At 40.8% G+C, this 14,108-nt stretch overlaps 1 protein-coding gene across 2 annotated transcripts; it reads right to left on the reverse strand.

Moving 5' to 3' along the window:
- Window positions 10,746-12,509, reverse strand: LOC8068715 (F-box protein At1g67340). 2 transcript variants are annotated; one of them, XM_002450695.2, is made up of 3 exons: window positions 12,176-12,509; window positions 11,888-12,050; window positions 10,746-11,789 (listed from the first exon to the last, which is right to left on the reverse strand). In XM_002450695.2, the coding sequence occupies exons 1-3, from the start codon at window positions 12,403-12,405 to the stop codon at window positions 11,175-11,177; spliced, it is 1,008 nt and encodes a 335-aa protein (XP_002450740.1). In that variant the 5' UTR covers window positions 12,406-12,509; the 3' UTR covers window positions 10,746-11,174. The 2 variants fall into 2 exon arrangements, with proteins under 2 accessions (XP_002450740.1, XP_021316568.1); XM_021460893.1 differs by having other exon boundaries at window positions 10,746-12,050; window positions 12,156-12,288.

Consider the following 14,108-nt stretch of genomic DNA (forward strand, 5'->3'; position numbering starts at 1 on the left):
AAATAACGTCAAAAAATAGTTAATATAGTGACGTAATGACCCATCATCATACTAAATACGTCAAAAAGCCACACATCTCTTGTAGTGAGACTAGGTGAATTCCGCGCGCGTTGCTGCGGGATTTTCTTAAAAATAAATCATTATATACATAGCATTACTATATGATATTCAGTCTATTATGTATGTATACATATGAATTTGACTTGCATGTATTTTATTGTATTAGATCTAGTAAAAAATTGCTAAGCTAATAGAACAAAAACTAATATGTGGTTACATTATAGAGGAATTAATTGGTGATGAATCAAATAGTGTATGTACATGACTTATATATTAATAGATTAAATATTTAAAGTATTTCACATGATATAGATGACATGGTCATTTTTTGTAATTAATATGGGATGATATGGACTTAGTGGGGAATGATGTGGACACCTTACATAAAGAGATAGAATATTTAGTGGGTCACTTAGTGGGGAATGATGTGGACACCTTGCATGAAGAGAGAATTCATCTAGTGGGGTTTAGCTTTATAAGAGTTATAGATCGGACAAATTTCTATGTCAAATACTACATTTCTCTGTCCCTGAGCAAATTTGCCGTGTTTTTGCAATAGAGGTTTTCATGATGCAATGCATATATATGATGTGCTTGGCAAGGAAACCAAAATGGTTCATTACATATGCCAAGTCTAATTAAATCTTACACTAGTTACCTCATTATCATTGGCATGGACGGAGGTGACCAAGAGTAAGGACTAACAAGGCCCACCGAAAGGATGACAATTGTTATTGTGGGCTGCATTTTCAGCCCTCAAACCGTTAACGGGTTGAGCCCACAAGCAATAGGACTAAGGAGAAAACATCACAGAATTAGGGGTTGATCACTCTTTTTTTTAAACTTCGGTAAGATCTCTTCTGATATATCAATAAATGATCAAAAAGAAAAGTTGTCTGATAACTTAAAAAAATTATACAATTATTGTTTAGAGATTTCAAAAGGATAAAGGAAGATCTTTAGGGAGAAATAGTATAAAAAGATTCATAGAAACCCCATCGATAATTTCTAAGAACTCTTTCATCTTCTTTTAAGAAATAAATCTTCTTCAGTTGCATGCTTTGAAATACTCAAGTCTTAGCTAGACGCTAAGCTTCAACATCTGAAGATGATACAACCATATGAGTGGATTTACAGTTTAAGAATATAATCTTTTGTGATGAGATTTAAGCTAAGAGCAATGTATATTCTTGTTATATGAACTATGTAACATTTTTACCCTTCTATATGAGCAGATTGAGTAGTTGGTTTTGAGATCTATAAAACTTTGGCTGTAATCTGTCAAAAATTTTCTCGCGAGAAAATTTGTTTACCGTGTTGCAGCACATGTACATTTTGTTAGCCATGTGACTGTCATATACAGAATATAAAGGGAAAATTGAATAGCAGAGTACCATCAACCCTTGGTTTGGCATTCATCAACATCTTAAATTGTTAAACCAAGCGCGTAGCCAATGAAATTTTTCAATGTTGTTGAATAATCCTCTGAATCCATTTTATAGGATTTGTATTGCCCATATATGTCACCACGTGGCAGGATGCATGAGTATTTGAAAGAGAACTTTCAGTATTGGGTCAATCCTACATCATGATTCAGGAACGTGCCAAACTGACCGACTCATAGGTGAGGTATATTGCCACTTGTCACTTTTATGAGAGCCGTATTGGAGGCATCACACATAGTTAGAAGTCTTGGTGAGATCATAGGATTACCTCTTTGCGAAAGTAGTGTTTACAGAATTGTGTTTTTCTTCTAATCACAATTTTCTTATGACTTGTCATATTTGTTTAACATTAGTTGTTGTAAGCTATGGCTAGAAACCAGACAACTCGTTCATTAGAGTTGCACGACACCATTCGTGGAATTGTAGTACAAACATAGACAGTCATATAAATGAATGCACATGTCACACCCCAAAATTTTCAATTTTAGATTGTTCTTAGAAAACACTAATTAAATAAATATTTTGATATCTGGAAAATTTCCAACATTAGTTTGAAATAGCGTCAATTAGTTATATGAAATATATCATTCTTTAAATTTTCTAAATTTAATTTGATGAGTCTTTGCTTGATGTGATGTGATATGATGCTTGTTTTTTTGTTTGACTTTGCGTCATGCGTGGGTACAGTTTTAGAGCGCGCTTAGTAAGTCGTTGATCTAGATGTCTCTCTATCATTTTCTATAATCGAGCCTCTACTTTCTTAATCTTAATCTTTCATCTAAATTTTTCGATATCCCTTTATTCTACTCTAAATCATTCCTTTGAGTTCATCTTCCATCAACCGACCTATTAAAAACTTCTCGGAAATTTTTCCACCTTTTTCTAAAATTCTTTCTCACCTTTCTATGAGCATAATCTAATTTTTTTATGCTCCTAAATATCTTTTCATGAGGTCTGGGTATCTTATTTGGGCTCCTCATGTTCTAGAATGTCTCTAAGAATTTTTCCTAAATTTTTGGACCCTTCGAAGTATTTTTCGGGGCTTAAAAATCAATTTTGGACTTTTCTGGAATTATTTTAATCTCAAAATTTATTAATTTCGAAAATAATTAATCTTGGCCCTAAATCACTGTTGGCCAAACATTTTTGCTCTTTTATTGTTGCATCGATGAAGGCTCATATGATCCTCTCTCACGATGGTACTTGTCCTATATCTATTCTTTTGTGGTTTCTTTGGGTCTATGTTTTGACGTAATGATCCACAAAGCAAATAACCAAGCCCATTTTGTGTCATGCATGCAAGGACACCAACTCCATCATGCCGTGAGTATCCATCTATAAATAGCAAGCTTCTGTTGCCCTAGCTAGTTGTCAACGCCATCGTCGTGTCCTTTTCATCGCTAGCAGCGAGCGCCGCCGGCTGCCCCTAACACCCAGCCTCGTGTCTACCGCCGCCGTGATCTGTTCGTACAGACCTCCCCTGCACTACACCGGGTTGTACGGAGGTTACAGCTACCACTAGAACCATCGTTGCCCATCTTGTCTGCTCCAAGAAGCCATCGTTGATCTTGGGAAAGTTCTGGTCATCTTATCTGGTAAGATGCATCTTGATCCTCTATGCCCATTGGTTCAGCCATGCCTGACTTTCTTCTTTCCTCTGATCGTAGATGAGCCTAACAACAATATATCTTGGAGAAAAGCACTGCTGTCGTTGCTCCGTGGATGTATCTATGATGAGAACCATGTGCACTACTGATCTCCATCATCACGTGAGCTAGACTACATGAAGCACACGCTCAATTTCTGCTCTACGTTGGCTCAGCCGCATGACCTTAATGTTGTCCTAAGAGACATGGTGAGCACTTGCGCATGAACCTTCTCTGTCTCTATCTTGTTTGTATGGTATACATGACCCCGAGCTCCTATATGTGCAGCTGCTGTGTTGTTTCGTAAAATCTCGCATCATGTCTTGATCTGTTCTGTCAACACTCCACAAGTCATGACCCGCACGCCTAGCTGTCTGATCGAAGTCGCCCTTTAAGGGTGAGTTTGGCCAACTACTCGGCCCTTGCCTTTTCTTATCCCTGGCTGAATCTCACATCCATCAGAGGAAGAACACGATCTGCTCCTAGAGGAACAAGACGAGGTAATCACCAGTTTGCTGCCGGCCATAGAATAGATGTCATTTATCTATTTAACTTTGTTTTTTTCCCTGATCAAGTTACTTAGTTTTCAATTGGTGTGACCTATACAAAAGTGCGGAGTGAATTTATTAATTTAAATGTAAACTGATTAATATTTATTTAATAGCTTTCCAATTAAAAAAATAATCTAGGGTTTTCATTCGGTTCTCATTGCGTGCGATCGCGTCGGCCGAAACTATATGTTAGTGTTGAATTGGCATAAATGATATCTAAATATTTATGAATAAAATAAGATTAGTTTTAACTTGACCTTTGAAAATAAATATTTTAACATTAATCTTAATTAATAACTTCTATATTATTTTGTTTACTTAAATAAGTCAAATATATAAGCTTCTCTTTTAAATTATAAAACTAGTGTTAATCAATTGGTTTAACGATAGGCTTGGTTCCGGTGCTTCTTGTGATCTTGTAGCGCTGATTCTATTTTAGTACGCTCTTTTCTCTCATATGGTGTATTGTTCTTAGTTGCTTTTATTTGTTGCTTGTATGTTTGTCTATGTGTGGTGCTTGCTACGAGTAGACGAGAACCGATTGTGAGCGTCGAAGAAGGTGATGACCAAAAGCTGATGATGTGAGAATTGAGCAAGTGCTTAAGGCAAGTATAACTTAGGATCATCCTTGTTACCTATCCACTTATAACTACATATATATATCATATGCATGCTATCACCTTGTTGACCATAGCAAAATCATAGATGATTGTTACCTGTATTCCTTGCTACCTACTTGATATGCATTTGGTATAGATGTGCTAGTGCTTGATATAATCCATGATCTTGTAAGATGATTAATAGCTATGCAATGAACATAAAAGAATGACTGATAACTGTATGAGATCTTGTCTGTAAGTGATCACCGGGACAACAGTGCAACCATGAGGGCTACAATGGCTCTGGCTTTAGCTCAGTATGAAGCACTTTTCTAGCTTGTTAGAGGTTACCCGAAAGGGCGGAGGGGCTGAACCGTTTTGGGTATAGTGTGGCCTCTGTCTGTATGTGTATAGGCTGCGAGTCATTGTGCCATCGGAAGGGGGGCTCTATATCTACGCGCAAAGGAAACCTTGCGGCCCTAACATGTTAGACGAACTTTTGAAAGGCTTCATAGTGATCCCTGCCGACCTTCCTTGGTAGTGGGTTAAGAGGTCGACGGGCCTCGGGCGAAAGGGTAAATCATGACTCATGGGTAAAGATGTACAACCTCTGCAGAGTGTAAAACTGGTGTACTAGCCGTGCTCACGGTTATGAGCGGCCTTGGGGGTTCTTGCTGCGCCGACGATGAGCTTATTAAGTTGTTATGTTCATTTGATTATTGTTTATGCTATAAATTAATTATGCTTACACTTAATCATGTGATTAATGGATTATCTATGCTACCTTGACATTTGTTATATAATTATGAACATGCTATCCACTATTAAAAGCTAAATGCAGTCAAACCAGTGTTAGCTATTTGAGCCTCATGAACCCCTGGTTATACTTGTTGAGTACGATATGTGCTCACTCTTGCTATTTCCCACCACTTCACTTTACTAGTAAGAGTTGATCAGAAGAGCGATGGAATCATGAAGGATGTTCTCAGGATACAAGAAGTGCTAGGCATATGTTACCCCAGTCAACCGTCCCTGTGAAGATTGAGCCTAAAGATTAGTTATCATTCTGCGATACTCTGATGTAAGTGTCTATTATATGTATGTTTCCGCTATATAACATTGTTTTCTGATACTATTCCTTTCTGTGGTTATATGTGTGGACTTCCTGGGCACACATATGGCTTACTTGGTTTTGTTCTTTAAAACCGGGTGTGACAGATTGGTATCAGAGCAGTGTTGACTGTAGGACGTATGCCTAGGTAGAACTGGTCGATTAGAAAAGTCTAACTTGCTATAAAAATGTTTTATTATCCTTGATTCTTTGATTTTGATTATTACTCAATCCTTGTCCCGTTGTATCTCCTCCTTGATAGCTTCCTTTGAGCTATTACTTCTTATCTCCTTGATTCTTTTTGTCTTCGATTTACTAATTTTCTGATCTCACCTTATTCAAATTCACGATGACCATTCATCTCTATAATCCACTCTTTAGGATGCCTACCAGTTGAACAGAAGGACACGTAGTTTCGATGATGTGGTGCATGTTTATCTTGCTTGTTGTGTTGCTTGGTGCATTGTTTAAGTTTGTAACCTCTGGAAGCAAGTACTCAAGATTACTCCAAACAAAGGATAATATAGAAGTTTTTTTTAGAGTCAAGCAAGGCCTTTGTTAAGTGGGGTAGCGTCTGCTACCATCATCTATCTCAAGTTTCAAGACATGAAAATTTAATGTCCAATCTTATCCTTCTTGTATATCTTAATTGTATATCAAACTTTATCTTTTCTATCGTCAATCCTCATCTTCTTATACACTTTTTAGCCTTTGCCCTTTGACCGTTTAACTGATAATATAATGACCTAAAGGTCAACTTCATCTTTCCAGTGTACTTTTCTTGTTATCGATCTTTGTGTTTCTTATTATCAAACAATATTTTCTAGTTATCTTTTATCAATCTACAATCATTTTATCATCTCTCATCATAGAGCTCAAAATAACCTTAAAGAACCAATCTTCGTTCTCTTTATCGATCTTTTCTAATTTATAATCATTTACCACAAACCTCATAATGTGAAGGCCTGATGATCAATCTTTAACTATCTTTTTAACCCTCAATGATCTTTCTTGCTAATCTTTAATCCTTTGATCTTGTCATAAATCCCAAATTAATCTTGAGAATCAAAGTTCGACATCTTTGTCAAATATTGTTAATCCTTGGTCCCTAAATCATATCTCGTCAAAAGTCTCAAAACAAACTTGATGACCAACTCTATCATTATCTCTAGTCTCTTCGAATCTCGGGACGAGATTCTTGTTAAGTGGGGTAGAATTGTCACACCCCAAAATTTTCAATTTTAGATTGTTCTTAGAAAACACTAATTAAATAAATATTTTGATATCTGGAAAATTTCCAACATTAGTTTGAAATAGCGTCAATTAGTTATATGAAATATATCATTCTTTAAATTTTCTAAATTTAATTTGATGAGTCTTTGCTTGATGTGATGTGATATGATGCTTGTTTTTTTGTTTGACTTTGCGTCATGCGTGGGTACAGTTTTAGAGCGCGCTTAGTAAGTCGTTGATCTATATCTGATGTCTCTCTATCATTTTCTATAATCGAGCCTCTACTTTCTTAATCTTAATCTTTCATCTAAATTTTTCGATATCCCTTTATTCTACTCTAAATCATTCCTTTGAGTTCATCTTCCATCAACCGACCTATTAAAAACTTCTCGGAAATTTTTCCACATTTTTCTAAAATTCTTTCTCACCTTTCTACGAGCATAATCTAATTTTTTTTATGCTCCTAAATATCTTTTCATGAGGTCTGGATATCTTATTTGGGCTCCTCATGTTCTAGAATGTCTCTAAGAATTTTTCCTAAATTTTTGGACCCTTCGAAGTATTTTTCAGGGCTTAAAAATCAATTTTGGACTTTTCTGGAATTATTTTAATCTCAAAATTTATTAATTTCGAAAATAATTAATCTTGGCCCTAAATCACTGTTGGCCAAACATTTTTGCTCTTTTATTGTTGCATCGATGAAGGCTCATATGATCCTCTCTCACGATGGTACTTGTCCTATATCTATTCTTTTGTGGTTTCTTTGGGTCTATGTTTTGACGTAATGATCCACAAAGCAAATAACCAAGCCCATTTTGTGTCATGCATGCAAGGACACCAACTCCATCATGCCGTGAGTATCCATCTATAAATAGCAAGCTTCTGTTGCCCTAGCTAGTTGTCAACGCCATCGTCGTGTCCTTTTCATCGCTAGCAGCGAGCGCCGCCGGCTGCCCCTAACACCCAGCCTCGTGTCTACCGCCGCCGTGATCTGTTCGTACAGACCTCCCCTGCACTACACCGAGTTGTATGGAGGTTACAGCTACCACTAGAACCATCGTTGCCCATCTTGTCTGCTCCAAGAAGCCATCGTTGATCTTGGGAAAGTTCTGGTCATCTTATCTGGTAAGATGCATCTTGATCCTCTATGCCCATTGGTTCAGCCATGCCTGACTTTCTTCTTTCCTCTGATCGTAGATGAGCCTAACAACAATATATCTTGGAGAAAAGCACTGCTGTCGTTGCTCCGTGGATGTATCTATGATGAGAACCATGTGCACTACTGATCTCCATCATCACGTGAGCTAGACTACATGAAGCACACGCTCAATTTCTGCTCTACGTTGGCTCAGCCGCATGACCTTAATGTTGTCCTAAGAGACATGGTGAGCACTTGCGCATGAACCTTCTCTGTCTCTATCTTGTTTGTATGGTATACATGACCCCGAGCTCCTATATGTGCAGCTGCTGTGTTGTTTCGTAAAATCTCGCATCATGTCTTGATCTGTTCTGTCAACACTCCACAAGTCATGACCCGCACGCCTAGCTGTCTGATCGAAGTCGCCCTTTAAGGGTGAGTTTGGCCAACTACTCGGCCCTTGCCTTTTCTTATCCCTGGCTGAATCTCACATCCATCAGAGGAAGAACACGATCTGCTCCTAGAGGAACAAGACGAGGTAATCACCAGTTTGCTGCCGGCCATAGAATAGATGTCATTTATCTATTTAACTTTGTTTTTTTCCCTGATCAAGTTACTTAGTTTTCAATTGGTGTGACCTATACAAAAGTGCGGAGTGAATTTATTAATTTAAATGTAAACTGATTAATATTTATTTAATAGCTTTCCAATTAAAAAAAATAATCTAGGGTTTTCATTCGGTTCTCATTGCGTGCGATCGCGTCGGCCGAAACTATATGTTAGTGTTGAATTGGCATAAATGATATCTAAATATTTATGAATAAAATAAGATTAGTTTTAACTTGACCTTTGAAAATAAATATTTTAACATTAATCTTAATTAATAACTTCTATATTATTTTGTTTACTTATATAAGTCAAATATATAAGCTTCTCTTTTAAATTATAAAACTAGTGTTAATCAATTGGTTTAACGATAGGCTTGGTTCCGGTGCTTCTTGTGATCTTGTAGCGCTGATTCTATTTTAGTACGCTCTTTTCTCTCATATGGTGTATTGTTCTTAGTTGCTTTTATTTGTTGCTTGTATGTTTGTCTATGCGTGGTGCTTGCTACGAGTAGACGAGAACCGATTGTGAGCGTCGAAGAAGGTGATGACCAAAAGCTGATGATGTGAGAATTGAGCAAGTGCTTAAGGCAAGTATAACTTAGGATCATCCTTGTTACCTATCCACTTATAACTACATATATATATCATATGCATGCTATCACCTTGTCGACCATAGCAAAATCATAGATGATTGTTACCTGTATTCCTTGCTACCTACTTGATATGCATTTGGTATAGATGTGCTAGTGCTTGATATAATCCATGATCTTGTAAGATGATTAATAGCTATGCAATGAACATAAAAGAATGACTGATAACTGTATGAGATCTTGTCTGTAAGTGATCACCGGGACAACAGTGCAACCATGAGGGCTACAATGGCTCTGGCTTTAGCTCAGTATGAAGCACTTTTCTAGCTTGTTAGAGGTTACCCGAAAGAGCGGAGGGGCTGAACCGTTTTGGGTATAGTGTGGCCTCTGTCTGTATGTGTATAGGCTGCGAGTCATTGTGCCATCGGAAGGGGGGCTCTATATCTACGCGCAAAGGAAACCTTGCGGCCCTAACATGTTAGACGAACTTTTGAAAGGCTTCATAGTGATCCCTGCCGACCTTCCTTGGTAGTGGGTTAAGAGGTCGACGGGCCTCGGGCGAAAGGGTAAATCATGACTCATGGGTAAAGATGTACAACCTCTGCAGAGTGTAAAACTGGTATACTAGCCGTGCTCACGGTTATGAGCGGCCTTGGGGGTTCTTGCTGCGCCGACGATGAGCTTATTAAGTTGTTATGTTCATTTGATTATCGTTTATGCTATGAATTAATTATGCTTACACTTGATCATGTGATTAATGGATTATCTATGCTACCTTGACATTTGTTATATAATTATGAACATGCTATCTACTATTAAAAGCTAAATGCAGTCAAACCAGTGTTAGCTATTTGAGCCTCATGAACCCCTGGTTATACTTGTTGAGTACGATATGTGCTCACTCTTGCTATTTCCCACCACTTCAGTTTACTAGTAAGAGTTGATCAGAAGAGCGATGGAATCATGAAGGATGTTCTCAGGATACAAGAAGTGCTAGGCATATGTTACCCCAGTCAACCGTCCCTGTGAAGATTGAGCCTAAAGATTAGTTATCATTCTGCGATACTCTGATGTAAGTGTCTATTATATGTATGTTTCCGCTATATAACATTGTTTTCTGATAGTATTTCTTTCTGTGGTTATATGTGTGGATTTCCTGGGCACACATATGGCTTACTTGGTTTTGTTCTTTAAAACCGGGTGTGACAGCACAACTCACCGCTATGAATTTACACATACGCACCATATTCTATATATGAGTACATCTGAAAACTAAGCTCGCTGATTTTGAACTTAGTAAAGTCACCGCTGGCGTGTTGTTGAGGTCGACAGAAAACATCGTCTAGTGCCAAAAGAATAACACTGTTAAATTATGAAATGAATCCATTACGCCCATACAAATGAAGCTAACTAGCAGAGTTATATGCTCAGTTTGCACCAAATATCTCTTACTAGCTATATCGTTGTTGCAACAAAAGCATCAGAGAGTATTTCAGAAATACAAATCTAACACAACTACTTTGTGGCACAAGTTTTTCATATGATTAGACTAATTAGTCAAATGTTATGATGAAGTTTGAAATTTGGAATACATGCGCGCTTTATATTTTGAAACAGAAAGAGTAGCTTGGTAAGGCTCTTTGGGTGCTAATCATTTAGGTTCAAGTCCCTTGCTCAGCCTGAATCCTTGTATTTTCAGCTGATTCTTGGAGTCTAGGCGACAACGTACACAAAGCAAAAGCCGCATGACGGTAGAAGACACTATGCAAAACTTTTCATCTTTTTTTTTTAAACACGACGGACAGAAGAATACCCTACTACCACGCCGACGGCATGCCTTGCCTAACTGGCACAGACAACATATATACTAGCATCACATTCTCAAAAGAGCCTAACAACTGCTAACATTTGCCCATCACTAGCAGCAACATCTGCTAACATTTGTTGTGCCACCACTAAAATCCAAGCAACTCTAATCACTATATATCCCTAACAACTGATTGATCCAAAATTTACAAAAGAAATGCAAGCACGCCTAGCTATATATATATAGCTAGTTTAATTAACCTCAAGTCTATGCAAGAAGTAATAAAAGCTACCAACATGGCAACATGTAGAGTGGCACGCTATCTAGTCTAGTACTATTACCACTATTCACAAGCTATGTACATGCGCGACGTTCGCGTCGCTAGCTCACTGCGCGTTCCCGGCGGCGAGCCACCGGCTAGCGGCGGCCGCGCACTGGCCACGGTGCACGCGCTTCCAATCCAGCGCCTGGCACTCGCGCGAGCAGTAGACGGCGGACCCGCACGCGGAGCACCGCCGGAACTCGTGCCGCCGCGTCTCCCTCCGACCGCACCGCGGGTGCGAGCACAGGCGCACGTCGGCATCGCCGTCGCCTTCTCCTCCTGTCTTGGCAGCGGCCAGCGCCCACCACTCCACCATGAACCTACTGGCAGCGTCTTCTTCTTCTTGGCCGTTTCGGCGGTGCGTGTGCGACGAGGAGACGAGGAACTCGCGCGCGGCGGCGTGGAGCAGGAAGCGGCGTCCGGTGGCGGCGTCGCGGCGCGCGCCGTAGCCGTCCTGGATGCAGTGGCCGAGCTCGCGGAGCGCCGGGACGTGGCCGAGCCACGCGGCGCGCGCGCACAGCGCCACCCCCGCGCGCGGGTCCTTGTCCGCCTTGACTCCGCCGCTGCCGTTGAACTGCACCACGGCGAGCGCGTACAGCGCCGCCGCGTGCCCGCCCGCCGCCGCGCGCGCCAGCAGCGCCGCCCCCGTCGCCCTGCCCCCGACGCAGTAGAACCGCACCTGGCAGAGGAAACAGAGGAATGAATGGGTTTCGTTCCACTTCCAAGAAGCAGAAGAGAGCGGTGGTCGTCGTCGTCGTCGTTCGGTCGGTCGGTTACCATGCCGAGGAAGTAGCAGGCGTGGAGGTTGCCGGCGGCCGCGCACCGCCGCAAGAACTGGTGCGCCGCATCCGACCACCTCCCCGCGGGCACGGCGACGGCCGCCGCCGACGCACGCGACAGCACCGCGGGGTGCGCCGCGAGATCGCGGAACCTCCTGCACCTGCATGCCGGCCAACACAGGAGGAGGAGAAGCACAGACTCAGCACAGGAGGCGACGCCGACGGGCAGAATCAGCAACGGAGGAACGGAGCACGGGAGCAGAGACATGCTATGCTAGCTACTCACGGTAGCGCCGCCGCAGCGAGGTCGGCGGGGCACCCGGCGCGCGCCGCGAGCCCCGCTAACACGGCGAGCACGAGGTCGTCGGGGAGGCAGTCGAACGCGCCGACGGCGACGCCACGGTGGCCGCCGGACACGGCCGCCTTCTGCTTCGCCGGTAGCGTGGCCACCCTACGATCACCGCCGCCGCAGCTGCCATGCTTGTTGGGGCCGCTCCTCGTCGTCGGCTTCCTCATGGCGGCTGGCCGGCCGGAAGGGCCGGGGGCGGGACACCCTGTGCGGCGTGGTGCCGAGAGATGGAGGGGACCGGTAGATGTGCGTGCGACGCGGCGTGGAAGGATTGTGTGTGTGTGTGTGATATATATATATATATATATATATATATATATATATATATATATGGAAATTCCTTTGTACACGTACGTGTAGTTACTCTCATCTTCAATAAACTAAATTGTGTATGTATTCATACTTGTTTATCAGTTTGAGTATGTTTATATATTCATATACACGCGCGGACGTGAGGCGTGCACGTGGCAGGCGAGACGGGGGTGGTGCGGTGGTTGGTTGGACGGGTTTGCCCCGGCCACCACCATGGGGCTAGGGCGGCGCGCGCGTTTGTTTGACCGCCGCAGGCGGGGCGCGGGGCGGCCGTTCGCCAACGAGTGGTGCGCTCGGCTCGTCGTCGTCGTCGATGGCTGGACCTGGACTGCACACACCGTACCGTTCCCTTGCGATCCGTGCCATGCGTCTGTTCGTTCGTCGCGATCTCCAACGTTGCTTGCATTGGCGCGTAGTACGCACGTACCCAGATAAGGTCGAGGCCTGTCGCCGCCCAGCCGCCGGCTTGGCTTTCGGCCGGGCTCTTAACCGTTCAAACAAAGACACCCGCTCGTTTTTTCGGAGCACTCCTAGCCCTTGTTTAATTCCTAAAATATTTTACAAAATTTTTCACATTTTTCATCACATCGAATGTTGCGTGGAGCATTAAATATAGATAAAAAACTAATTATATAGTTTATCTGTAATTTGCGAGATGAATCTTTTGAACCTAATTAGTTTATGATTGGACAATATTTGTCAAATACAAACGAAATGTTCATATTTTGCAAAATTTTTTAGAAGTAAACAAGACCCTAGAGAGCACCATAGAGAGCAGTTTCACTTTCGGCAGGCGTGGATCTAAACTCGTACCAATTTGTAGGCACCCTAGGTCTAATATGAATTCATTTTAAATCTACAACTAATAATTAAAAAAAATCTGCCATATTTTTTCGTAATATTTTTTCCGCCCCTTCTTGGGCTTACAGAGTCTGGATAGGACTATAGTACCGAGATCGGCAGCCTCTGTTCGTGGTTTACGAAAAAGATCAGAAAAAGAAAATATAAGAGAAGGAAAAGGTCATGATAGAAAAATGTAAAAGGATCTAAATTGAATTTGACAAACTCAAGCATTCCTGATGTAAAAGTGCAGCCCTTCATGCCTTTATTTTACCTCAATTTTTCCATTGTATTTCATTTTTTTGGTTTTCTATTTTTCTGGTAATTATTTTGCATTTTTTATTATTTGGTTTCTGTTTTTTCCTTGTTTTTTCTGTTTCCAACCAGTTTTTCCTCTATTTTTCATTGGTATTTTTCTCATAAAATAAATAAATAAAATATAACATTACAGGTCTTTGAACCTTGGCTGCACGAAACAAAGATTTTACCAAGATATAATTTTAATTAGTAACAAAACTTATTTATACTAAAATCTAGATCAATTGATAAACTAACTAAGCAAATCATAAACTCATAAAATAAATAATGAATATAACATTACATGTCTTTGAACCTTGGTATCTCTTCACAAAACAAAGATTTTTAAATAGTAACAGAACTTATTCTTACTAAAATTTAGATCATTCGATGGACTAACTAATGAAATCATAAACTAAAT

Source organism: Sorghum bicolor, chromosome 5 (genome assembly GCF_000003195.3).
Source record: "Sorghum bicolor cultivar BTx623 chromosome 5, Sorghum_bicolor_NCBIv3, whole genome shotgun sequence".
Taxonomy (NCBI): domain Eukaryota; kingdom Viridiplantae; phylum Streptophyta; class Magnoliopsida; order Poales; family Poaceae; genus Sorghum; species Sorghum bicolor.